Source organism: Anabas testudineus, chromosome 22 (genome assembly GCF_900324465.2).
Source record: "Anabas testudineus chromosome 22, fAnaTes1.2, whole genome shotgun sequence".
Classification (NCBI taxonomy): Eukaryota; Metazoa; Chordata; class Actinopteri; order Anabantiformes; family Anabantidae; genus Anabas; species Anabas testudineus.
The window spans coordinates 17,808,741-17,833,613 of NC_046630.1; the positions used below are offsets into that span (position 1 = coordinate 17,808,741).

Genomic DNA, 24,873 nt, shown 5'->3' on the forward strand with positions numbered 1-24,873 from the left:
TTATTATAATGTGGCGTGATGGATACAATGTATTTGATTCTATTACTTAACTAACACGTATATATATTTGTATGTTTGGCGTTGTTGTGAAATTAGAAGTGAGGTATTTATGTAGCTCTATGGTTGCTCTCTAGCCTATCCTTACATGTGTCCCCAACCTGGGACGTGCAGAGAGTTCCTCAAGTGCAGGTGCCAAAATATAAAAAAGGGCTATTTGAACTATTTAAAATGCTGAGAGAGGCACCTTTGATTTGGGAGAGCCCCTGCACATATCTTCCCCTAACTCTCCACATCAAACTGCACAGCCATGATGCAAGCAGTCCCTTTCCTGTTTCTCCTTCACTCTTCTCTGCTTCCTCTAACAGGGGTTTCTAGCAAAATCTGACCTTAAAATGAACAGTTTGACTTGGTTGCAGAACTGCTCTGAAGACTGAACATCTCCCCCTGGTGGATAATCTGCAGTCTGCTGCTTGTTCTTGAGTCTGTGGTTGCAAACCACTTCTAGAGGTGACTTGCATATTAAAAGGATTAAAATGATACTGCAGCTCTGCATAAATAATGTATGTTGAATTTGAAATGTTTTATAGAGATTTTATATTTTGCCTTTATGAACCACTTTGGTGAGAATGGCCTCATGCGTTTTCTTAAAACAAATTCTATTCTGAAATGCAAATTTTCAGTTAATATATTATTACACTTGTCTGCATTGCTGCACTGTATGCACAGATTGAATTAACATGCTATTAATATGGAGACAGAGCCCTCACTAGCAGGCTCACATAGAGAATCAACTGAGGGGGCATGTTGAACAAGGTCTCGGTTTTCACCTCAGCAAGGAGAAAACAAACCAGCATCAACTAAAACTGCTTCACTCATGAATTTACAAACTCGTGCTGAAATATTGATGAGAGACTTGTTGGGAAAATCTGTGTAAATAATGAAAGATAAATCAACTTAATAGTTTGTTACGACCAAGGTGGACACAGTTGATGTTAGCTGTGTGTAGGCAAAGCTACTTTACAGAGTCATCTGTGCTCATGTGTAAATGCTCAGTATGGTAGCCACTGTGGAATATGCAGTATGTGGAATTATTCCAGTGCTGCACCAGCACTCGTTATACTATACAATACTATACAATTAAAAACACTTTGCCTGAAACGTATGTTTTAGTTTAAAAAAGCAACTGACAAAGAGACAGACTTAGGGGAAACAGAGAATGGGAGGGGATGCTGCTATGGCAAACAATCTGAGGAAGTGCCTCCCATTTGACAAAACAATGGCCTCAGTGGTAATACCGACACTGCAAAAATACCAACAAACATATTATTTACATTGTAGAATGCAGGAAAAACGACTTTCAGTATTTCTTCTACTTGGAATATGTGGAATAAGATTAAATGGGCTTTTTTTTCTTGCTGCAATTAGATCACAAGAACTTCCATTCAATGGAAACTAAACTGATTTTGTTGTCACACTGAGAGTCATTTCAGAACTTTTCAATCTGGATCTTTGGGAACATTTGGTTTCTGCTGGTGGCACAGATGAGAAAATGTACGCCACTCTCTATCTTCTACTACTATTGTTAGGCCACAGTGGTTGAACAGCATGTCAGCTGAGATTAGCACAGGGGCTGGAAAAGCAGTTTTTTCTGCATGTGAGTCACTCAATGCTGTCCTAACTCAATTTACATGGGTAGCAACAGTATCAACTGTAATTCTTACATGTTTTTATCAAGTTACCCCAAATGTGTGAATGCCAATTTTGACAGCTTACAGAACAACAGTAGTGTAGTATAATCTAGTATTACATAGTACACTGACCATGGTGATGTGTGTGCTTTTCTTACCAAACCATCACATTACTTCATCTGAATTAAATTGGAAAGTCAGCAATAAGCTAAACAAGGTTTTTAGTTGATTGAAATAGTAATTCTGAGTAGTCTATAATTAGTTAAGAGTGCATCTGAAGTAAAAGATCAAGTACTCTGTGTAGTTTTTTTTATTTACTGAAACTGAAAAAGTGTAAGTGTAGTACACTAAATGATGATTAATTGACACTAAATACAATTCTTTGTTTACTTAGTTTTTTAAGGCCGTTGTTTTTTCGGAAAGAGTGACTACAGTACAGTCTTTCGTCCTATTTCTACATTCTACAAGATTTTCCATGAAACATCCTGAAAGGACCAAGTTGTTGTTAAAGTTATTGTTAACAGTGCTCAAAATGGGCATAAACACACCTTTTTGCAAAGCCGAGAGAGCTGAGTGTATGTGTAGCCCATTTCTCAGAGGACAATTACCACAGTAGGAGAGTTGTTGTGATAGAAAGTCTGAAAAGCACAGCTGTGTCATCACCAGCTGAGCTAACAACAACTGACAGAGATGTAAGTGCAAATAAACACATAGCACATGTTGTTATTTATCAATCAACCAAACTGAAGTTCCATAGAGATTCACTATCCAGTATCCAGTATTACTAGAAAGGCTGTAGAGATTACAAAGCAGTCGGCAGATCACTTACACTGAAACGGGGACAGTTGCCAAAAGAAACAGAGGTGTGTGCATGTGTATGTATTCCTCAAAATATTGTACACATAGAGATAAGATAAAATAAATATCTCTTACGGAGTACCGTGTTCTGGGTGAAAAGCTTTAGGGCCAACATGGAGAGTAGGACTAGTTACAGAAACCAAGACATATTCTCACATGCATATGTATTGTTTGAGGACAGATTTGAAAACTCTAGTTCAATAAAGCAGACTTAGCAAGCAAGTTTTGAATTATATCATTTAAAAAAGACAAGATAAGTTACTCCTGAGTAAACTGAAGGTTTTTTTTTTTTTTTTTAGATGGATCTATTTTATTACATTAATTTCTCAAAATTCACATATAGGAAATAAAACTCCAAAAGACTGAAGATGACGCTCTGAATAACAAGCCTCTCTCAATTTGTGAACAGTCTTTCTTTATGTGAAAGTGTCTTATTTAACTGTGAAACAGGTTTCAGAATAGACGTGATGCTGTTAAAGTTCTTGAGGGAAATAAACTTCCCACGTCTGTTTCCACCAGTCTGAATTAAGTGCCAACATCCACTCTCCAATAAAACAAAACCTAATTACAATTTTCTTCCACTGGTCTGGCAAAAAGTTTGGATCTTTCTAGGGGATAGTAGATAAATGCATTCAGTGGCTCTCAAAACCCAAACTTCATCTTTAAATTTGTGTAGAGCGCTGAAAGTAATAGTCGGTGATACCTTGAATGAGCACATCATACACAGCATCCCCTGGATAAGTCGTGTTCTAAGTCAGAGAGATGAGTGTTCAAACAGAATGACCGTTGAACGGTTGGAGAGGCCAGAGAGCCTGGAGGGCCTGAACGCTCTGATCCTCGAGTAGACGTCTGTGTCTGAGCACGCTCCCCATGAGAGGTGAGGGCTGGGCGGGGTGGTGTGGATAACAGGAAGGGGCAGCGGCAAGGTGAGGGCAGGAGGGGGTGGAGGTGGGAGATTAGGTGGAGCGTGGACAAGTAAAGGAGGAGGTGGAGGTAGGGCGGGAGGTGAAGGAAGCGGCAGTGTTGCTGCAGGTGGGGGTGGTAGCGGGTGATGGGGTGTCACTGTGGCTGCGGCTAGGACCGGCGGAGTAGCGTCACAGATGACCCCATTCTTGGCTGGTGGGTCCTGACATGGCACGGGGTGTTTGAGCGTGTAGGTGGCGCTGTGGTAGAAGCTGTAGTACTCCAGAGCATGCTGCGCCCGGGCCAACCGCAGCCTGAAGGACGCAACACACCAATAAACACTTTATTTTTTTTATTTAACCAAGTAAAACTCTCATCAACACTGTAACGTTTGCTTCTTAGCAACAGAACATCTAAGACTGACAAGAAGGTTGTCGTTATAAAACCATCAAGGTTTGGTTGGACCGCATGAGGACAGACAAAGACTTGTCCTGAGTGACTCCATCGTTATCTTTGTCTGTTTGCTTTGGATCGTTGTTGTGCTGAAAGGTTAACTGTCACTCCTTCAGTCTCACATTTTTCTGGAAGAACGTCTCTATGTCAGGCTGCATTCATCCTTCCATCAATGCTTATTAATCTACTCTACCTGACTGAACATATGTATATATTATCTTTGGGCTGCGGTTGGTTTGTAACACCATGTCATATTCTGTGGCAAACACGCACCTGTGTCTCAGCTGTAAGAGTTTGTACAGCAGCAGCAGGATCACAGCTCCAGCCAGAGTCACCAGGAGCACAGCCACCCTCACATCCAAGCATGATTTACCAGCTGTTCCAGCTGAACCACAGGTATTAGGTGACTGTGATGCTTGTGGTTGGAGGGATTCCTCCACCCTGCGCTTTGGGTTAATGATGGCTCGTACGAAGGTGGGCTCGACGGTATCCAGCAGGGTCGGGCGTCTACGCTGAGGAGAAATGTGGAAAGATCTGCTGCCCGTAACCTGATAAAGATACTGCATCGCTGCCAGGTTTGATTCAGCGGAGGAGCACAAGTGGAGTGTTGTTTGCTGTAAACCATCTCCCCATGTTGAATACAGATGTTCTCTCTAAGTGTCTGATGCTCTGTAACATAAAAGATTTTCATCACTGCACTGCTGTGGTTACAAGTGCACAAATGCTGTAGGTGAGGTAACAATAAAAGACTTGAGATTTGCAATCACGGAGCATAACGAAACTGTTTTTTAACATGGGGGTCAGTCACATATTAAATAATGTAATACAAATGTTTGCAAAGCCATTTTTGTTATGTTAAATAATTGTTTTCTTGTCCATTTTGGACAAACATGACCACACAAGACTAGCACATCATCACACATGATGCATGTTCTTATTTACACATTCCAGCATTTTAGAACTCTATTATTATTTTTACTTGATTAAATTTAAATCCAATATTCACTCTGCTTCAGCTCTGTTTCTGTTTTCTAACCAACTCTTGAGGGAGATATTTGCCTCTGGCTGCTAAACGCTCCACTTTGTCCATCAGCAAGTTACTAACTTAGTTACTTTCTCAGCCTAACTACCTGCTACAGTAATAAATGCTGCTATGAGCGCCACGAGAGTGCACCTTAACAGTAAAGTTGTGGTTCAGGACAGTCAGTGTTTGGAAGAGCATGAAAACACAGGTTGAACTGTTTATTAGGACGCACTTGTAAAACCAGTCGTTCATAACACAACTAACAGTCACGACTAACTTCAAGTCACCTACAGTTTTTAAACGGATGACGTTATCTCAGTGCTGCACTTTAGTCAAATCACATTCATTACATTACAACATCAGATTAGTTTACTAGGTATGTAGGAAATAGTAATGGCATTGATAAAGAAAACTTCCTCTGTTAAAACTACGAGTAGTTTTATGTTAGTATTTTACAAAAAAAGATGTTCAACTTACGTCATTCAAATTTGATGGAGCTGTCAATAAATTAAAAAGAAAAACAATGGCGCAAAATAGAGAAACACACACACACACACCAACCGTAGCCACACAACACACGACAGGCTCTGGTGTGACTTTCCAAGACCAAATGCAGAGTCCTGAGCACATGCCAATGGGAGGAAGCTGGTGAAAACAGCAGGAAACAGTGCACTTCCCTAACACGCAGCACAGAAATTGGATTGGAGAGCACTTCCTATTGCCATGGTTACAGGAAACCGCTCAAGGATGTTCATTTTGAGTTGAGTGTGTGTTTCGTCCTGTGAGCAAAACACACGTGAACACATACATACTCAGAACAGTAGTGTCCACTGGGAGGAAGAGCTACTCTTCCAGTCCACTTCTAGCTATAAACGTTACCACACATTATCACGTAAAGGATAAGAAAGTTAAAAAAAAAAAAGGCCTCTCATCACACGTCCTACGAGCTGTTGCAGAGGATGAGAGTCGACACCTCGCAACACAAAGGAAAAGCTTTACAAGGCTTCTTTATTTTGATAAATCTAGGAAGAAAACACAAACTAGAATAGTGGATGGTGTACACAGGCTGACCTTTAGATCTGAGCTTTATCTGGGGAGGGAAAAAAAAACCTAATTGAACAAAGGCGGTTTCAAAGTGAAAAGGAAAAAGCTGTTTCAGTACCACCGAAGCCCCCCACATTGGTTTTCGGCTGTGCCAGCACAGGTCAACAGATGCAGGGAGATGGTGGCTGCTGTGAAAGGCTGCGTGCTATCTGATTGAGCCAGTATTCAGGCGATGAATAAATGACACGCGGGGCCGCAGAGAGAGGCCCGCTCCGACGCAAGTCCCGCTCTCATTTATCTGTCTAATAAGTTCTGATGCTGGGCCAAGCTAAAAGGGAGAAACTCTTAGCTTTCGCTCAATATCCTCACAATCCTCTGATATTGAAGAACAGAGTAATATTAAAAGATCTGTTATCAGGGACCCAATTGTGGTTCAGGAGGGAGGTGATCTGCTCAAACAATGTGCAAGGAAAGGATTCAGAAGCTATGCTATTTCTTAAAAAAGAAAGCCAGTTATAGAAATAAGTGTCTGATATCTTCAGGTAGCTTATTATTCTAAATATCTTTAGATGAATTAGTCTAAATTCAGCTTTGCTGAAGGCCAACAAGAACTTTTTATATACACTGTTTATCCATTAACTTTGTCAGGTATGTGGATGCTAGAACACTTCCATTACCTGATTGAAGATGAGGATCTCTTGTGGTTGATTCCCCAGCACAGGTTTTACAGTAAATGATAAAATCATTAGAAAGTAACAGAACATTCTGTCATCAAGCTTGTTCTCAAGTTGTGAAACATGAAAAGACATGTGAAAAGAGTAGTGAAGGATGTGGGTGATCAGCTATAGTGACAATCTGATGAGAATTAGATCGGAAAGAAAATGAGAATTATGAGAATTCTGATGAGTGTTGATGAAGGTGAGAATACTGGAGGAAGTTTAACGACGTTTCCTGTTGTTACTTTTTTTTTTTTACATAATCTCAACATAAAAACTAAAAAAAATTCTTCCTCATGGCTCTAATACTTCGTCGTACTATACAGCCAAAACTGTCACTTTACCCAAACTCTGCACTTTTCTGTCTTTGTGTGTATGTTTTTTTTATTTTTCAGTGTAAATTGCACTTCATATAAACACAGCTAGCTGCCAGTTAGCAGGGATGCATGGTCATTCTCATGGGATTTGCAGTATTGTCGACTGGCAAAATGTCTAGTTGTTAAGTGTGTTGCATACAGTTGAGGAAGTTGTGAGTGTGTGCCGCTTCCAGACTGTCACATAGTAGAAATCAGTCTGTGATCTCTTTGGGAGTGAACAGTCCAGTCTTCTAAAGCCTGCTGAACTACCAGTTCATAGTTTCTCCTCTTGCTGTGATTCTCTTTTCTGGGTGGTCAGTGTGGGTCACATGATCAGTGCATTGTACAATAAGTCAATTTCAATCCATTTAATAGATTTGTCTTTGAAGGTTCTCAGTCATCCAAGTGAAGTTATCTGGAACTAGAGTCATAGTAACTGGACCTGCTTTAGTCACCTTAAAGTGTTTCATCAAAGTACCTTTATTGTAGTAGTATCATTAATCTTAATGCCCAATGAGTCCATAGCCCTCATTTTACAGAAACCCCACTTTATTTTGTGGTCATGCTTCAAGGCACCTTGATTATTTAAATGGAACTAAAAAACACCACCTAAAGGGCTTTCCATTTCACACAGGTACAGTATCAGCTCTGTGACATTAAACATGACGTGTAACACACGTTGGGATATATATGACTTATCAAACAAAGTTAATGCATGGCAAGAACAACATGACCACAAAAGATTATGTTCACTGCTTCGGTTTTGTGCAGTAGCACGTGTGATGAAACGATGGCTGAGAAATAGGGAAACTGTCTACAGGTCGCTACTATATGCAACTCTGGACTATGCAGAGGCAACTGGATGGAGGTGGAGTAAGAATGAGGTTAAGCACACTAGCACACGACTGGTTGGGCTATATCATCACAAGAATGGGGATTCAGACCACTCATCCATAACACCAGCAAAGTGTTTTGTCAGCAAAAGTCCAATAATAATTTGGTCTGGGGAATTTCTACTGTTAGTCTGGACAGACATCAATTACTTTCTACTGAAGAAATAATCCCTATGAAAACAGTGTGAGAGTGTGGGCTGTGAACCCCCACACCCACACTGGACGAGGACTCTCTGTCCTCACAAATCCTCATTTAACCAGTGCTAATAGCGATTTGATGACGATGAAAACGCGGCGGAGAAGAGGATGATTGCATTGTGATGCGATGACGACGATGATGATGATCTCGTGGTAACAATGTTTGATAATGAAGTGGGTGAAGTCGAGGCGTTGAAACTGATGGCGATGGCACCTGCGGCAGCGTAATAAAGAGTGTCGTGTGAAAGCCAGTGGAGAGAATCCTCCAGTTAATGATCCCAGCGATGTAAATCTATTCATGAGCTCTTAATGTGAAGAGCAAATGTGGCCGTTTTCATCTGAATGTGGAGCCGCTGCTCTGTCAGACTGATGGAGCCCTCAGACGTCTGAAGTAGGAGTTCAGTGATTGGACTTTTTTTTTTTTTCCCCACCATGTGTGTATGACTAAAGACTAGCAGGGAGCTGTTAAGTGCTCTTTGACTGCCCATCCACTGTTGATCCACATTGTTAAACTCAAGACTGCTCAACACATGTTACTCACAGCAACGACCTTCAGTGTTTAAGTTTGACGGAGTGCGGGGGAAGAATGACATGAAGAGAAAGAAACAGAGGATATGGGCATACAGAGTCGCATAATGAGTAGAAAAAAGTTTTATGTTACTGTTACTACTAAAATTAAAACTGTAATTTCCAAGGCAGTGACTAAAACCTCTGTAAAATGTAATATGTGTAAGTTCCTCCTTTTAAAATTCTAAAATCAAACTTTCATTTCGCAGGTGACTCTCTCTTAGAATGAAATGTGCTTTTTACTCCATGACATCATTGTGAAATGGGACAATTACTGGAGAGCTGCAGGGCCTGCCTGAGCTCAAGGTTTAATTGGGATCTTTTGACAGTAGATGAAGGTACACGTTGAACACAGTATCAGCAGGGTTTTCAAATTTCTGGTGACCTTCAGGTCTCTGTCTTGGGAGCAGGCCTGCATTTTGCAGTCTCTGCGGAGTGGTTATGCCTTATCTATTCAGCCAGCCATAAGAGGGTAACATGACTAGAATTTACACACACGGCTGCACAGCATCCACCACAGTGAGCTTCGCCAACTGGTGTGTCGTCAGAAAGTGATTATAAGCCCAATGATACATTTATCATATTCATATCAGGACATTTTACCTATTGTCAGAGGTCAGGCAGCTCAGAAAAAAGTGGCCCTTAATGTTGAACTTTATAAGATATCAAGTCGAAAGGCAGTGGCATCAAATGTATGTTTTTTGATTCATGATGGAAACATGAATTAAATTGACTTGAGCTGACATGAGTAGATGCAAACTGCTTTATCGAAACAGGAAAGTTTCTAATCCCAAGCTAAATTATTCATTATTTGCATAAATCATTAAGGGGAAACTGTGATTGCTAGCCACAAGAATTTTCTGTCTTTTTTTTAAAGCTAGGTTACAAAGTTAAACATTTTTCATTTTTTTTATTGTACAAACTCTGGAATCCTGTAAAACTGAACAATTAGACAATTAACAATGAAATTCCCCAACAAATTGACCTAGGTGCAGCTGAACTCAACAAAACATGCTGTTAAAAGAAATGTAAATAAATGAAGAAGGTGGAAATAATTCTAATAATAATAATACCAATAATAATATTAATGACAAAAACAACAACAATAATAATAACAATAGTTGTCTCAGGTAGGTTTTCATTTCTCATTAGAAATAAAAATCCTTCGTACATGCACAGGGACAAGGACTTCTCATCTATCTGTTGAGTCACTGTCAGTCAGGAGTTAACCCCCCAGGTTCTTGATCCTGGACATGTCAGTACTGACTGACTGCAGGGACTGAACTCCTGACCCACATAATGTGCCACAGTGACAACTACTCACCACACTGACTCTATATTGGCAATTAGAAAGGAAAAAAGAATTGAGCACTAATTTTTTAATTGATGTGCAAAGTGTTGTTGTTAATGACTCAACGCCTCCCAGTCCTACTGACACCATGTCTGTCAGTCAGTCTGCATCCTGGTGGCTATCTGTGCTCTCACATGTGTGTCTGCGGCCCCAGGCCTCGCGCTGTCAGATCAACTTTCCATGGCAGACAGCACAAGGTCATCAGATGACGACCCTCGGCCGGGGCTGCCCCGCGGTCGCTCAGCTGTCCACACTCATTTTCAGTCGGCCTCTGTCCTGTGCTCACAAGCAGACAGGGTGGCACTGTTCTGCAGCAGGGCCACATAAACACACTCACAGTTCAACTACGCTATCGTAATCGGAAAGCACAATATTTTGGGAAATTCACTGATTTGCTGTCTTACTGATGCTTAAATATTAATAACAGCTTTATGTTTAAACATTTAGGAGAGAGGCAGCCCATGTTTTACAATGCCATACATCTGAAAACATGGTTCCGTAGGGATTTATTTAACAGCTAAAGCCCAACCCCAGTTCTTTCTCTATTGTTGAACACAAAATGAGATTTTAACCCCATGAGCACACACAGAGTGTATAAGAGCACAGTAGAGGAGGGCTAGGTGGCACATAGTGGACTGATGCCATATTAGTTTAATGGAAGTGTTACCTTGAGTTGTTCTAACGTAATCGTTATTTTGTCAGTAAGGTAAAAAAAATATCCACATACGTGAATTCAGCACAAAGAACTAATTCAATCAGCATAATTCACACTCAACAATCTAGCATCCTGAGTTTTGCTCTTATGGTTACATATCATCAACCTGGAAGTGAAACGTAAGACAGTGAACCACAGTGTTCTTATTTATATGTTGCTTTTTGGCTGTTGTATTTGCTTCCTCGTGATTTTAAGTGTCCATATCAGCAAATGCAAAACCTCCACAGTTTCTTCACCACTTTGAGCCTTTGAGATGCGAGTGTGGATTTTAGCATTAGTTTTCACTGCTCCTGATTCAAAGTGGTGGTGAGTGTCAGACTTGGTTTGTCTTCAATACAGAGATGAGACGCGGGTTAAAAGGTGTTCATTAGTCTCAAGCCAAACGCTTAATAAATGCTTCATGCTCATCAAGCAATGCTTCAATCAACTTCTTAATTTCCAGGCTGATTCAATATTCTTGCCTGTGGCATACAGGTCAGAGTTTGACCTTTGAAACAGTGGTTAGGCAACACAAAGTGTGAAAAAACCCATAAAAGTTTTCTGATGACAACTTTTGCATTTCTATGGAGAAGTAATGTCATCATTCAAATTAATGTCAGCTTACTAGGTTATTCTGATGTTTTCAATTGTATCTGGTGGTTGTCTCTCATAAGATGTACACTCTTTCTGCACAAAAAATAAAATATGTGACTTGTTAATTAGTTTGAATCTTTATTTGTCTGACAAATGTACAAAAGAACTTAATTAGGATCAATTTAATCGCAGTAATGAATTTCAGCAAATGGGATGACCAGAACATGTGTGTACAGTCTTTCAGCCCATGTGACATGAGCTCATGATACGTTGGTGTTGACTTTGAGTTGCAAATTAGAATTTCTGGAGGCAGCAGTGAACTGTGTGATTTGCCTGCAGTTTTCCAAAGTACTCCCGAGCCCATGTGACTATTTCATCACGGTAGCATGACGCTTTCTAATGTAATGACACCTGAGGTCTTGGCACAAAGTGATGAGGCACAACCCATCTTTGCCTGCAAAGACTGAACCTTTTAGACAAGCAGCCTGAGCCTGAGTCAGGTAAATCCCAGATTTTAGTAAAATACAAGTCCAAGTAGCCTTTGCGCCAGTATGCTATTACCAATATCAGTGACAAATTGTAGGCACCTTTAGCAGCAATGGTAATTATTACACAAGCAGAGGCTTCTATTGGTCATTTAAAGGAGTTTGAGGACTTGTCTGTGTCCACAGAAAGTCCTAACTCACAGGTTACATTACTGGGAATGCAAAATGGAATTAAATATGATTGAATGAAATATACAGAATATGACAGTGTGTGATCAGTCATTCTAAAAAGAAAGGCTGAATTCAATTTGCAAAAATTTTTGCTATGACGCACATTAAATTACAGAATATTCAGGCAAGAAAAATTGGGATCATTATTCATTATATTAAGACATTTCTAAATCACCAGGAAAGGATGTGTTGGCTTTAATTTTTCCTGGCAAGAATAAAAAATTTCAAAACCTTACATTCGTACTCTCCAAAGTACCTCTTTTCGTTTTTTAGATGGCATTATTACAGCATAATCGCGTCCAAGAAACGTCTACTGCACCTACCTGCAGGTCACCTCCGGGAAGAATAATTAACGTTTTATTATTGCCAGCCAGACGTGTCCATCACTGAGTCAAATGAATAGCTCTGAATCAAATGTCACTCAGTTGGTCTGCCTCATGACTTTCGTAACGCAGCAGATGCTGGTTTTCAAGGCTTTAAATGGATTTTCAGTCAGGCAGGTGGCCAGACACCTGCCAGCTCTTTTGTGTTCAGTAACATACACACATTTATCTTTTCATAATTGCCACGAAACTCATTCACATTTAAGTTCCATTGCCCCTAACCCTAACTTAATCCTGAAACAGCTCTTTGAAGTTGTGAGGACCAGGCTAACTGCCCTTATAATACCAAAATGTCCTTATGCTATTGAAATAAAATTTCTCTGCAGAATCAAGAAAAAGCTATTTAAAAATTATTTAGTGAACAAGTGAAAAATACCTGTGGATGTGTGAATATACATATGATAGAATCGCTAATCTGAATCTAGTTTTACAGGCCACAAAAGCCACATGATCAACAGAACAAATGCATCACTGCACCACAAATTACTGTGCAGTAAACATATTCAATCTAATCCTGTTAACAACATCACTCCTGATTGCAGTAAAAGAGCTGGACCAGATTTTGTCTTACTGAGGGCAACACGAGGACACAGGAAGAAACAGTCCAAAAGCAGAGTGATTATGTCTGCGAGTAAAGTGGATCAATTTCTCTGAGTCTATAATAGGTGTTAAAATTATACATGTGCCTCTTCTACCAGCTCCTCCATTGATGGCTTTTGATAGTGAGAAAGTAGGAGCTTTCAGAATGAATGCACTTTAAAATCCACACATCCTGGTAATAGGAGATTAGAAAAAGAATTATATTGTCATGATCAGTTACTGTAATTGAAATGTTCTGATATAGTAAACTTTTATAAACAAACCCTTGAATGGACACCTTGGGCTAAAGTGATAGGGCACCACGTTTCACTCTATTTTATGATTTTCAGTGAATAAACAACTCAGCTCTACTGTAATATGCTCATGTAAGAATTTGTTTTAATACATTAATATGGCACTATCACATTATTTTTGCATTACCTAACATATGATATATCAAGATAACACTGCTCTCTAAAAAGCCAGAGGTCATGTCTTCACCATGTATGAGTGTGCTCGATCCACAGTATATCCACTGGGATGACTGCTTTCTTATCATCTAAGGGTTTTTTAATGCCTGTCCAGTATTCTCCAAAGGAGCTAATGTTTAGGTCTGCAGCCATTTCATTTAACTGTCTGCACTGTTCATCCAGTGTGTGTATCTGTTGCACATATTGACACCTGTCAGAGCTGTTTAGTGAGTAAGAGGTTTACAAGTGACTAAAACAAATTTCATTCAGTGTCTGAGCTCACTCCAAGTAAAGAGTAAGACGTTCAAACATTCAGAAGGAGCTCACAGTAGCGCCACCATGCTGCTCTGAGGACCTAGTTGAGATTGTTCAAAAAAATATGATTATTCAGATTTCTTGGCATGTCCTTGTAGGCAGAGGCAGGAGATCCACAGGGCAGACTTGAGGAAGCATGCATTCTCTAAGCAGAGCCAGTGGAGTGGGTAGGGAGAAGGATGGATGGGCCACCTTGTTGGATTTAGGTGAACAAAGGAGACGACTCGAAAGTCTGTCAGACTAAAAGTTAAAAGCATCTGTCAGGAGGAGTGGGTTTAACTGCCAAAATCCAGGCAAATCTTGATCTGAACTTGAAGCTACAGTTTCTGCCAAAGGAGCTTGTACAAAGCACTAAATTACTTGTCCTTCTGTAAATAAATAATTTCAAACATCTACACATCTGCAATGGTTCAGTAATATAAACAAAGGTGAGATAAGCATGTAAAACTGTACTTGGTAGTTCCATGTGTCCATGTAAACTATGAAAAGTTCTTGTACACAAGGCTTGGTGCACTGCATCATCCAACCTGCTTTTTCACAACATGGTTTCCATTCAGACAGCCTTATTAAATCTTAAAATATGCTCTTTGTCCTGGAAGGAGTGGGCATGTACAGGACAGTCATGCTCTGAGGTAAAAGTTCTGACAAAAAAGTCATATGCTTTTAGTCACCATGGTTACAGTTGGATAATGTAACACATGAAAAACAGACATTTAGTAAAATGTGGGTCATGTGACAAGTTAATAATAGTTGACAGTCTGAGCAGGACAAGTTTATTGATTTTAGATTCTTTAGCCACTAGAGAGTTAAAAATGTGGCCTCAACAACACCTGTAGATGCATGAAAGAGAACCAGCGAGTTTTGGAACACATTATTTACTGTAATAATACAGTTATTATAGAGTTTATATAGATGTAGAAAGGGAGCCAAAAACATCTCAACACACACTTAGAGATATAACAAGGTCAAGTGATGTTTACAGGGTGTTAGTATAAAATAGGGAAGAGGAGGAAATGACCGTGTATGGATTAGAATTGTATATATACAATAAAACTGCAACCCCAAATACGTAATTACAACCAGATCACATTTTATATTACCATAACAAGAACATGTTGATTTACATAAATGACAAGTCTCAGATTACAGCATTAGTACAGTTTACTACATTTGTGTTTAGAAACTCCCTTCACTTGGTTATGGTTACAGAAATACTGTGTCCTGCCTTAAAGGGGAAACATTTAATAATTCTGACAGATTTATTTTACCTTTAAACAAAACTAGAATCTTTTCCTAAGTGCTTTTGTCACCTAAACCTAACCACTGGCAGCCAAACTCTGCGCTATATTGGTACACCTGCCATCCAACCCAACCATCCTTGTGACTCTGTTTCCATTATTACATGTACTTCATTTAATCAAATAGTGTTAGATACATGTGATCAGGCTAAACAATACAGCCTGTCTGAATATATAATAATAACTGTTTAATGACTCTACCAATAAAAAGAGAGTGTGGTGGTAGGTGGGCAGACGTTTTTGTTGCTCAGTCACTTAAGCTTTTTGAAATAAGCCTGCCTGTCGACTACCTGCCGCTCTGCAGTGGTGGCTGAGTGAAACCAGACAGTGCTCAAAGTAGAAAGAATAGAGTCTGTTGTTATAGGACTGAATCTAGTAGAGGTTCATCGGACATCTGGTGCCACAGGCAAGACCTATCACCACCTCGCTGTGTCTGTTTGTGTGGTACATGCTATACAGTGGAGAGGGAATGCTGGCACAACAGTATTTGAGCAATTTTTGTCTGGTGTGGAGTCACTTTAGTGAGATTCAAAGCATCAGCTCATACTCCTATTGAAGCTGATTCAAGAAATTAGCACAGATTTGCTGTACAGTGCACTAGATGTGTGGTTCCTGTTCACATCTGTTCATAGGACCCCTATGCTATTCTCCTTTAAATTCTGCAAAGAGGCAACACAGCAAATACATTTTTTATAGTGCAAATGATCATTCCTGTCTACTTCAGGATAAAACCAAATTTGATATCTCAACTGAGTGCAGATGAATGGATGAATTGCTGGTTTTCTAGCAGGTAATTTGATTCAGCCCACTTTCCTCCTCTACAAAAGTATTTCTTTTCAGTGTGACCTGACCTTAATCAATCTCCAAGTTGTAAGGACTTTTTCATCAGTAGTGACGTACCAACAGCCCTTATTTCAGGCATCGAACAATAAACACATTTAAAAAACCCAATTGACATCAAGATGAGAGAAAGGGAGGTGCTAAAATGCTAACTAGTTTTTAAGATTTAAGATTCAGTTCTACAGCATTCTATCATCAAAACTCTTTGAGGCAGAAATTAATACAAAACTGGTGACAAGCTTAGCTAACAGCTTAGAACTACCGCAGCGATTATTTAGGCTGCGAATGTGTGAAAATCAGAGTGACGCAAAATCCAGAGTTTGTCCACCAGCTCACATCAAGGACCCTCCACTGAGTTGTGATTAGTTTTTAAACGAACTGCGTAAACTGCTGTCTGCTCAACATGATAATGATAATTATCACTACCCTCAGGATTTAAAATCTTGGCGCTTTGTAGTGCTTTCTTATACCCACTGGCTTCTAATTATCTGTCATTACCAATAGCAGCATGTGATAGTTGATCAGAGACAACATGTGCCAATCTGCACTGACAGAGAGAAGTACACAGTGACAAACATGTGCACACTAACTATGTTCCCATATACTTTTATTTGCACGTTTCAGATTTGAGTATGAAATATAAATAAAGCTAAAATCCCAAAAATCGAAAAACAATTATTCATGTTACCATGTATGTGTTTTATTGTACTCAATGTAGTCTATATTACTGTAAGGTTGGAGGGTTTATCCAAAAAAGTTAGAAAAGCTACTTAATATAAAGCAAAAGTATTTACTGCTAGAAGAGATGACTAAAAACCCAACCCAACCAACCCAATGTGCCGGATTGGGTAGTGCTGATCCTAACCTTCTTATGGGGACTGAGCATCTCCGAGATGTGACCACATTTCAACAAATCCTTGTGTTTGTAAAGATAAAAACCATCCTTATCCCATTTTTTAAATACAAGTTTAAGCTGCCTGTTGGGGCCTTAGGTACCAGAGCTCTGTGTTCAACAATACATCTGACGATTGGCACAAGAAAGAACTTAACACATTTCTAATGTGCTTTGTTTGTTTTCTGATATATACTGTCTAGTGCACTACAGCATTATAACACCTTTGGTTTTGTTTAGTCACCAGCAGTACTTGATTAAGTCTTAGAAATCACTGTTTAATACTAATAATCCACAAGGGGGTTGAGGCATAAGACAGAATGTGTTTGTGTTTGAATTGTAGCTAACCACATCCAGGTAGCACTGGGACATACCACTCTATACAGCAGGTGGTAGTACTCTGTATTTGAGAAGAAATCCTAGGACGGAAAATCTACAAACTGTAAAGAAAACAACCCCACTGAGCAGCCATTTTCTAATGTTAAATTTAGTTCCTTTACCTTACGTACAATCCCAGCACAATGCACAACAGTGCTGTCTTCATTAATAATTCAAATGTTCTGGATCTTAGGAACCTAAACTAATACATTTGATATAGTCTCTAATAAAATGATCCTCGGGATTCGTCCAGCACTATCAAAGTTATGGTCAACACAAGATTTTGCCTCTGGCAGGGCTCCAGCAAGGTCAGGGAACGTCCTGAAATAACCTTTTGAAACCATGGAATTACAAAGGTTTTTTAGCCTTGTTTAGACAACAAGAGATGAAATTCCATTAATCTACAAAGGGCCTTTCCTCCCAACAGCTACAATGGTAACTACATTTTCCTCATACCTAATTAATTTCTCTAATGAAATACAGTAAATGTGCAGGTCTAAATACCATATACCCTAATAGTAATTTGAAATGTTGAAATGGAAAATGGGATACTAAATGATAAGTACATTAATGTGTGACATTCAACCATGAAGTGCACATTTAACATGCAGCCTTGATGTGTGTGCACACCACATGGCATTCTGCTATGACACCTACTGGGGACATCACCTCTCTGATGGGAAGATGGACTCATTTGAGAGAGGAGAGTTATCAGACGGCATCTCGCCCACACATCCACTGATAGCTGCAATCAGCAGAAGAAGGAAGAAGAGGACTCAAGAGGGCAGCTCGTCAGCTCTGATAAGGCCTTTTGCATCACTTCTGATTGAGTTGGAATACTTAGAAGATGCACTGTAATGATAGTCATCTCGGCTAGTGCCTGTCCGCGTTTGATGTCTGAAGATCTCTGTCATTTTATATTCGTGTGAGTGTTCAGGAAAGTGAGGGAGTGATGAGAACAAGTGAGACTGTAAGTGTGTTGTTGTAACTCATGCTGAAAATGATAAAGTCAATGTGGTTGGTCATTTTCTATCAAGAAATTCAACCTAGTGACTCTTTGGATAAAACATGAATGAAAAATAAGGTCAGTTGGGTAAAGAAATACAAAAACTACACTGTCACTGTTGATACTCATATTACACCTGTACAATAATCATAAAGGTTAGGGTTAGGGTTAGTACAGTACAGTACAGGGAACTGTACAGTAAACACAGTTCACAGTTATTCAGGTAATTACCTGCAAACGTTCACCGTTTTTTATTATCTAGTCTAAAATCAAGCACTTTGCAGGACCCCTGCTGGTTTCTACCCTTTAGGGTAACTTTAGGGTTAGCAGTTCACGGCCTGAGTCCTCCTGGCCGTATGTTGAAGTACTCCTGTAAAAAACACTGAACCCTCACACTGTCCCAATGCCTGAGACACTGAGGATGCACAAGCCAGTGATGCTGGTGCCTGTCCCAAGCCCAGGGACAGTTGGGGAGGGGTTTTGTCAGGCATTCGACATTTAAAAAAAAAAGTGCCAAATAAATGTGTGCATGGATCATGGTCCATGTGGCAGCTCCACAGCCAGAAGCAGAAAATGGAACTGGCTGCGTGCCTGGAGTGCCCTTAGGGTAAGGTGGTAATGGGATGGAAAAGTGTTGTATGAGCGTGGGTCTGAAAGGCAGAATGAGAGAAACAAGTAGATTTTTAAGGAATTAAAATAAAAGGACTCTTTGAGCTGAAAAAACACTTTTGGTTTGAGATGGTAATGACGTATTGAAAGAAAGGAATTTTGACAGCGTGGGAAAGCTGAAATGATTGCATTAGGTCATCACTACTAGTGGCCTTTACCATTACATGTTTCATTTGAACTATTGTTAATGTAAAAGAAGTAAGAATGGGACCACAGGCTTCACTCTTAATAAAATTCAAAGCACAGTATGGGATTAACAATTTGACATAGATTTTTACAATGTAGTTAAACACCGAATAATAATAATGTATGACTGCAAAATATGTGTACTTGATTTAATTTAATATTAATAAAACAACCACAAGATCAGCAAAGATTCCATAGAAAGGCTTGTGAGAGCAGCTGTCAGCTTCATTTTAACAGAGATGGGGAAAAGAAAACAGATACAAATTTGCAAAACGTGCTTGTTACAGTCAGAACAGAAAAAAACAGTTTTAATGCTGTTGCTGATCAGTGTAGTCCTCACTGATCTTTTGTTGTTGTTATTATTGAAATATAATAAGACTTTACAATATACCATCACATCTTCAAGACTATAAACACCAAAACACTACATCTATATACCAAAAGCTATAACAGCTTTAATTCTTATGGTTCTGTGGCTTTCTACAAATTGTTGGAGCCTGGCTGCTGAGATTTGCTCCCATTCAGCCACTAGAGTGTTAGTGAGGACCAACACTGATGTTAGTTGACAAGGTTTGGCTCAGTCAGTGTCCAAGTTCATTCCAAAGGTGTTGGATGGGTTTGAAGTCAGGGCTCTGCACAGGCCAATCAAGTTCTTTCATACCAAACTGGGAAAACCATTTCTTTATGGAGCCTGCTTTGTTCACAGAGCTACCTTTGTCTTTCTCTCACTGTGCTGTCCATCAGCTCAAAAAATCTTTAAAATAAGTTGTAAGTTACTGAAGCCCAGTGGCTACATGAACTGTATATGGTTTTCAGTAAACAGGTTACTAATACATGGGTAATCAAAGAACTGTGTAACCTGATTTATCCAGATAACCATTTTGCAAAGTTAATGTAAACCCAATGCCTGTCATATTTAAACAGGAAACACTTTTGTTGCCACAAAGTTGGAACGAGTGTTTTTTTCCCAGCTTAAGAGTGACAACCATACCGTGCTTCTATTCACTGATGCCGTATTTTGTTATTGAGAATAAATGGCTTGTTCTTTTTTATTCGCAGCATGTCTTCCCAGAAAGCTGTTTGGCCTCATGGAGCTGTCAAAATGTAGAAGGTCCCATCCAACTGAGCATGCTGTGAGTGAGCACACGCCCAGATGGCCAAGGCCCTCCTAAATTTACTGTATCTGATGTTGTTAAATGAAACTGGTGTATGGACAGTCTGTCCCACATAAGTTCAACATTTGTGCCCCATCCACTCATACTTTCCTAGACAAAAAGTTTATTAATGTGATTTATTGGTTGGCAATTCAGCCTGGTTACACCACATGGATGAAGAGAAAAGTATGAGTGTAGAATGTTAGTTTCCAGCTTCCAGCCCTTTTCCATGTGTGGAGCTATACTCTCACAGTTAGACTGTAAGTCAGAACTCAGCTGCTGATTATGGGGCTCTGCCAGTGGGTGGAGAAAAAAAAGCCTATAGCTCATTTTGCCCTTGGAATTTAAACCTGCTCCCTGAAACTTCATTCTCCCTGGACTACATACTATTCAGATAGAGGCATGGCATAATTGCAATTCACAAGCAGTGCAAACTGGATGAAAACTGGAGAGACAATTTTACTATTCTTAGAAGTTTAACACTTGTTATGCTTTTGTCAGTTTTTCCTAAAGCTGCGATGCTTACTTGTTACTATGCATTCATGCCTACATCACGCAGCATTCATTCCTTAGGAGTGTTTGTTGTGTTTGTGAATGTTGGTGTTGCACATCTGCAGCATGCAACTTAGACCAGGACGACTAGGGCTAAAAAAGGTCAGCAGCAGTTTTGGATCACCACAACAGTAGGGGAAAGCTGTGGAAAGAAAAAACATACACAATGTCTTGTGAGGTCACTGGCAAACTACCCCCACTCTGCATGGTATGGCAGATCTCAGTAGTGATCTTATTAAAGTCGGCTTGAGAAATCACTCAAGAGCCATAACTGCAGCAAGGCTACTCAGCATTGCCCAGATTGGTCTGGCCAGATTACAAGCTGCAGCTGATCATGTCTACCAAGAGTGTCAGTGTAATTTAATGGCAGGCTGTCAACAATTAAAATGACCTGCAGAGAGCAGAGAAAACTATGACAGTGTATACCGCCTGTTTCAATCTCACCAAAGCAAGCGAGTGTTCTCATCAAGCTTCCACAAACTGGTTTACCTCCAAACCTCCTCCATTAAGCATGAAAATAGCTGTGTGCCACCTAGGAGACCTTCCCCATGAGGTTTGTTACAGAACCTTTGACATCACACATTTTTGGTTCCTTTGTCTTTATGTATGTAGTTCCTCTGTGATGGGCCACCTAAACACTAGTTTTAATGAAAAGCTCCTTCGGCAGATGCAAGCCAAAACCAGTCTGTCAGGACCTACTCAGAAGCTTCCTCTTTGCTGATGATGCTGACCTTGTTTCCCGACAGTAGGAACACTTTGCAAAGGTTCATGGGCCAGTTGTCAGGCACATGGTGATTTTAGGCTGATAATCAGCATGGAGGACACCAAAAACTTCCACTTGCCACTGTAAATGAACAGTAGTGGAAATTTTTGGTGGGAGGTACCATACACAATTCCAATTATAGTGGCCAAAATGATCACAGATATCAGTATTACCAGTCATGTTAAAGGTTTCTGAAAATGTAATGTTTATTTATTGTTATTATCATTATCATTACTAAAAAGTAATATTCTCTCTCACACACACACCTCTAAAATGTACTAATAGTATGAGTTGTGCACTCAACATACTAGAAGCACGACAACAGACAGAGTTTTCTCTCACATTGTCTCAGGCACATCCTTAGGATTACATGGCAAGACAACATCACCAACTCAGAGGTCCCCGAGCATGCTCCGTCCCTTAGCAGCCATGCCATCCTGAGGAAGAGATGCCTGTGGAGGATGCAAAATGGCAGGGTCCCAGAAGACATCCTGTATGGTGAGCTTACTTCTTGTCTACAGGATGACCCTGCCTCAGGTGTAAAGATGTCTTCAAACGTGACATAAAAGCTACTGACATGAGTGTGGAAACGCTGTGAAGGAGTGTGTATCCTTGAGGCAACTGGTGGAACTAGGAATGGACAGAGATGAGGGGCAGTGGAAAGCAGTGATGATATAAAAGGGAGAAGCCAGAAAACAGAGATCATCTAACATGAGCAGATGATCAGCAGCCGTGCATGCATGGGCTTGCTGAGTCAATGCAATTGCAACACAGCATACTCCATCCAAGGAGTTTTTACTGTGTGTTTATTGTCTGTATGACTTTCTACTGAATCATCGTCTCCTTCACTGTCAACATTATTGATGTTTTGTGATTTTTAATTATCATTGCTTGCAAAGACTAAGACATTGAGTCTCTATGTATCCACTAGTATACAGAAGGTTAATTACACGATTATGACTGAAAAAATAAAATAACAAAATTTAAAAAAAGACAGCAAGTAAAGTAAGTTATAAATTTCTTGTCCTTCATATTCTGTATCTTTGTGAACAGAAACACACAGTGACTCAGAGTCCTCTGGAAGTCCATGTAAAGAAATAAGTACAGACAACAGCCTGTACATCTGTCTCTGGCATTTCTCAGGTCTGAAATTTGACAGGATTCTGAAGAAAGTAAAGTGTGATTACCTGTCATGACATATTTTATTGACTGAAAGAAAGTCTGTCCTCTTGATAATCACAAAGTGCCACACTTCCTGTCATTCACAGATCCCTGCTCATCTGTGTCTTCCAGTTCTTTGTGAAGTTAGTAACAGACTGCATCTCCCACTGCTCCCATCTGCCAGTCTACAACAGCCCAACATCGGTTTTCACACTATCTGCATTCATCAGAACAAGCAATGACCTGAGACATGCTCCAAAAATGTTCCTAGATAAACAAACATGTAACGCAATCATAACAGTCTTTCCATTCAAGAAAGCCACTGTGCGAGTAATTATAAGGGAAAGAACAATTTTGCACTTGTGAACTAGAAAGAGTTTGGGATGTCTTCATACACTATTTTGATCCTAGGGAAATCTTTCTATTAATTACAAAAACTAATTAAAGGTAATTGGGTTACAGTGATATTACGATATGGGACTTAATTAAATATCAGATGTCCCTGATAAAATAATGACGTTCATATGTATTTTCATAGTTATAGATAAAATAGGATTTACATTAGCACAATGTGAAATTGTTAAATGAAGGTGCAAAATAAAACTGTGTATACTTCGACAGAAAATTCAACATTGTGTGTGATTTCAAGTTAATGATTACTGCATGAACAAGTCTGTAAAATGTGATAGATAACAGCTTTTTCGGTCGTATTTTCTCTGGGTTGAGTCTAATGGAACAGTTGGGTTTGTAAGTAGTAGATTTATTTTTGTCATTTTTTCCTCTGTACACCACCACATTGAATTTCAAACGAAACACTGAAGATCTAAGCTAAGTCAAGATGTTCAGCTTTGATTCATTGGGTTTGACAAAAGTTTACCATTTACCATTTAGGAATTCCATACATTTACATACACACACACTCATTGGTATCCTCACAAAACAGCACAAAACTGGCAGATTAATCTTATATGATATGAAAAAAAAACCTGATGAATATTGGCAGCACATTCTTCTGGTCAGATTTAACCAAAGTAAAATATTTTACTTCAGATGAGGTCCAGCATGCCCAGGACATGGACTAGTATGATTACAGTGAGTGTATAGTGCCCACTATAAATCATGGAGGTGGGAGTGTGTTAAGGGGCTGCTGCCGTTATGAATGCAACTTTTAATTCTTAATTAATCAAGCGTTTCTCTATGTTTAATTAAAGTGCTTGTGTGTTCTTATATTCGATTGTGATTAGAAATGAAACGTATGCCCCTGAGCGAAACACAAAGTTTAAAATAAATAAATTAATATTTTGCTTCAACTGAGGGGGTCAAAAGTTTTGCAGAAGATCCAGTATGTCATTTATCTGACTGCGTCCAGGCTGTAGCTTCTGCAACCGCCACTGCATCAATCATCAAATTCCTCCTGTCAATATAAATGCAAATCATACAATCTGGCAAGGCTGTGTTGGATTATGACTTAGTAGTAGACCCTTCTGAGCAAAACGATGCTGTGAAAGGTCACTGGCTCATTAAGTTCGGGCGATTGCCCAGACTGGAAGAGAGAACTTAAAGGGGATCAGCTGACTCGTCTGTACACTGTAAAGAGCAACAATATTGCTTTTTTCAGATGTGCAGAGCTGGGACTGCTGCATCGGGTGGCAGCTGTATAATGTGTCAAATCCCTTACAGTGAGGTAAACCTGCCCAAGAGAACCATGTAACCTTTTGTCATTTCAGGCACTGTCTATATACACGGTGAATTTGGTTTATTTCCTCTTTGCTAGATCTTTTGGTCTTTAGTTCCATTTTTCCTTCTTGATTCGTTAAGATGAGGTGATTCGTTACCTTGAAACTTTTAAATCAGAGAATAAGAATGAAAAAAAAAAAAAAACGGAACCATTTTGCACGGAGAGAATGTGTGAACACATGACCTAAATGACTAATAACAGCCAATAGCCACAGAACATATTCAGGAGCTTCACTGGCCAGATTATATTTTGCTAATTAATATTCACAACATGATCTCAGGATAAGTTCTTAGTGATGCAGTGAAGCAAACACACTTAAACATGCATCCACAAATGTCAGGGTATTACAAATTTAGAAAAAAAAATGTTTTTTTTTTTTAAAGAAATTATAAATTTTTTGTTGAAACAGATGATTTAGTTATTACAATGTCTTT

General features: G+C 39.4%; 1 protein-coding gene across 1 annotated transcript; it reads right to left on the reverse strand.

Annotated features, from left to right (window-relative positions):
* Positions 1 to 2,826: 2,826 nt before the first annotated feature.
* On the reverse strand, positions 2,827 to 5,532 carry LOC113148743 (formin-G). Its single transcript, XM_026340521.1, has 3 exons — positions 5,404 to 5,532; positions 4,176 to 4,571; positions 2,827 to 3,763 (listed from the first exon to the last, which is right to left on the reverse strand). The coding sequence occupies exons 2-3, from the start codon at positions 4,466 to 4,468 to the stop codon at positions 3,301 to 3,303; spliced, it is 756 nt and encodes a 251-aa protein (XP_026196306.1). The 5' UTR covers positions 4,469 to 4,571; positions 5,404 to 5,532; the 3' UTR covers positions 2,827 to 3,300.
* Positions 5,533 to 24,873: the final 19,341 nt, after the last annotated feature.

Bases quoted from the DNA above. Each gene is read 5' to 3' on its own strand.
- LOC113148743 (XM_026340521.1), bottom strand. From the start codon at position 4,468: ATGCAGTATCTTTATCAGGTTACGGGCAGCAGATCTTTCCACATTTCT. The intron at 3,764-4,175 runs GTGCGTGTTTGC...TGCGTCCTTCAG, and splicing joins CTCTTACAGCTGAGACACAG to GCTGCGGTTGGCCCGGGCGC.